This window comes from Lactuca saligna, chromosome 1 (genome assembly GCF_052625555.1).
Source record: "Lactuca saligna cultivar CGN05327 chromosome 1, ASM5262555v1, whole genome shotgun sequence".
Lineage (NCBI taxonomy): Eukaryota > Viridiplantae > Streptophyta > Magnoliopsida > Asterales > Asteraceae > Lactuca > Lactuca saligna.
The window spans coordinates 36,002,073-36,004,689 of NC_136417.1; the positions used below are offsets into that span (position 1 = coordinate 36,002,073).

The 2,617-nt window shown below is 37.3% G+C and overlaps 1 protein-coding gene across 1 annotated transcript; it reads right to left on the bottom strand.

The window, feature by feature from the left end:
- On the bottom strand, positions 1-1,617 carry LOC144997216 (putative serine/threonine-protein kinase PBL28). Its single transcript, XM_078957075.1, has 2 exons — positions 588-1,617; positions 1-487 (listed from the first exon to the last, which is right to left on the bottom strand). Exons 1-2 carry the CDS (start codon positions 1,494-1,496, stop codon positions 29-31), a joined length of 1,368 nt encoding a protein of 455 aa, XP_078813201.1. The 5' UTR covers positions 1,497-1,617; the 3' UTR covers positions 1-28.
- Between the last annotated feature and the right edge of the window lie 1,000 nt (positions 1,618-2,617).

The window sequence follows — 2,617 nt, forward strand, 5'->3', positions numbered from 1 at the left end:
TTTTAGAAATAAAATGTATACAAACAAACTATTTGATAAAAAACACGTTCTTTGGATCTTTGATGGATCCAACCTTAACATACTTACTCCTGAACATGATTTCCCAATCATCTAACGCCTCCAGCTCAATCTTCCCTAAACCAGTGAGATCGCTGTTCAAATCTTCCTCTTCAAAGCTGAGTTTTGCAATGGCTCTACTGGCATCTTTCCCGCTCCACTCTCCATAAGTACCACCTGCTCCATAAAACATCCTGGATGATGATACATCATATATCTGACCTTTGATCGCCATAAGAACAGGCCTCCTAGGATCTGTACCATTGTATGTTTTCAACTCCTCTTCCGACATATCACCAGGGCGAATGATCAGGTCTTCTTTAACATTAGTAGATATCTGTTCCAGCTTATCATGCATATGCAAATTTACCTCAGCATAAAATGATGCTTTGAATATAAACGTCTTTTCCTTCTCGACCATATATTCCACCTATATATATTTGAGATATAGAATCAGGATATGCATATGTGTTTAGTTATTAAATAAAGTAAATATTCCTGTTAATATTTCTGAAAGATGTAGAGCTTACTTGGCATTTAAGGGCATGTTTAAGTTGTTTTACTATCTCAGCAACCCGTGGACGTTCATTACGTTCTCTTCGAAGACATTGATATGCAATTCTGGAGAATATTTCCAAACAATCTGGGTATATTTGCTCTTGTAGACAATCAAGTACAATTGTCTGCAGCTTCTTTTTTTCATAGCAGCTTTGTGCCAATTTTGACAAAAACCGGCGATTGTCATCATGCTTCGCTACACAAAGCCTTCCACACAAGATTTCAAATAAAACCACCCCAAAGGAATAGACATCAGATTCTTTTGTCAAGAATCCAGTATCCATGTAAAGTGGATCACAATACCCAATAGTCCCTACTGCATGGGAGATAAGAAATGTGAATTCTTGGTTAGCAGGTCCGAGTTTAGAAAGACCAAAATCTGAAATTTTGGCATTCCAACTTTTATCTAAGAGTACGTTGGAGCTTTTAATATCACGGTGTAGCACTCTTTGTGTAGTCTCACCTGGATTGTGAAGATACTCAAGCCCACGAGCTGCCCCAATGCATATGTTTAGGCGTTGGATCCATGAGAGATTAGAGCTACTAATATACATATCGAGACTTAGATTTGGTAGATACTCATACACAAGGATATTCTCATCACCCTCATCACAAAATCCCAAGAGAGTGACCAGATTTTCATGTCTGTAACGGGAAAGCATCATGATCTCTTTCCAAAACTCAGGGGTCCCTTGTCCAAATCTTGTATCTAAGCGCTTTGCTGCAACCATAACCTTCTCACCAAAGTGAACGAGTTCTCCTTTGTAAACCTTACCAAATCCACCTTTACTGATGTAGTTGCTGCTATCAAAGTTATTCGTTGCCAATTTTATAGCTTCTAGGGAAACTCTAAGGTGTGCAAACTTTTCAATGGACGACATTTTTTTTCTGACTTTGGTAGATATTGAAGGAAACGGAAATCAAATCTTAGATCCCGCAGATAAAATTCGAGAGTTTATAAGGCAACGAGCTATACAGTTTGATGAATGGATGCCCATCTCAAAAACGATATCTGAATTGAAGATTAAGGAGAAGAACGTTGCATTTATTTCGGTCATAAGGTGGTGTTTGATTTCATTCTGACTGGATCCGGTCAGAGCTCAGACCGTTTGTTACCATTGTTATACTCTTACTCGGTCAGTTGATGGGTAGTTAATGGCCTGGGTCCTGGAAGAAAATAACGCTGACTTGGTCCTTTGCATCAATTTCAGGTATTTGTCCTTCAACGAAACTTCAATCTAGCGTCTCCCAAAACGATTCTTCCCAGTGCCTTCCAAGATGATTTCATTAGGCAAAATGTAAAACGCCAAACCATTTAAGAAGGCTATCGTCTGATACTCCTAAGCCCTAACTCGTAAGTTTCAATTTCGACTATACTATCCATGCACTAGGGTTTCTGGGTTGATTTTCAATGTAATCATGTAATTTTGTAATTGGGTTATCTATAGTTTTTGGGTTTGAATGTTTGATCTTATACAGAAATTACAGTATATTTATTAAAACATAAAGTAAAGGTAAGGAAAATCGAAACTTGGGATTTGTGATTTGTGATTTGGGAAGTCTTTGATTGATGTCTCTTTCACAACCAGAACTTCACTCTTGAAAGATTCAAGTGCTTTCATGTTCAATAACCGTATCATTGAAGCGATTGGAGAAGAAGCTAGAAAGTAAATATTGTTAATAGATGTTACTGATGTAGGGAAGAAAGGGCTAGAAAGTAAATATTGTTAATAGAAAACGTTCACTCCTGGATGTCAAAATCGAGTTTTACAAACTATTTGCATCCTTCCAGGTGAGGATTGTTACTTCCGTTTTTCTTATTTAATGTGTATTTAGGTTGATTTTAATGAGTTCCTTCCAGCAGGAAATGCTTTTATGAATCTGTACATAATCCTCTCTTTATATTTGACTTTATTTCTGCATGGATATGATGAAGCAATGCGCTTTTTAACAGAAACAAAAGTCTTGGAAACCCCCATTGCTAACCATGGATAGAAAGAGA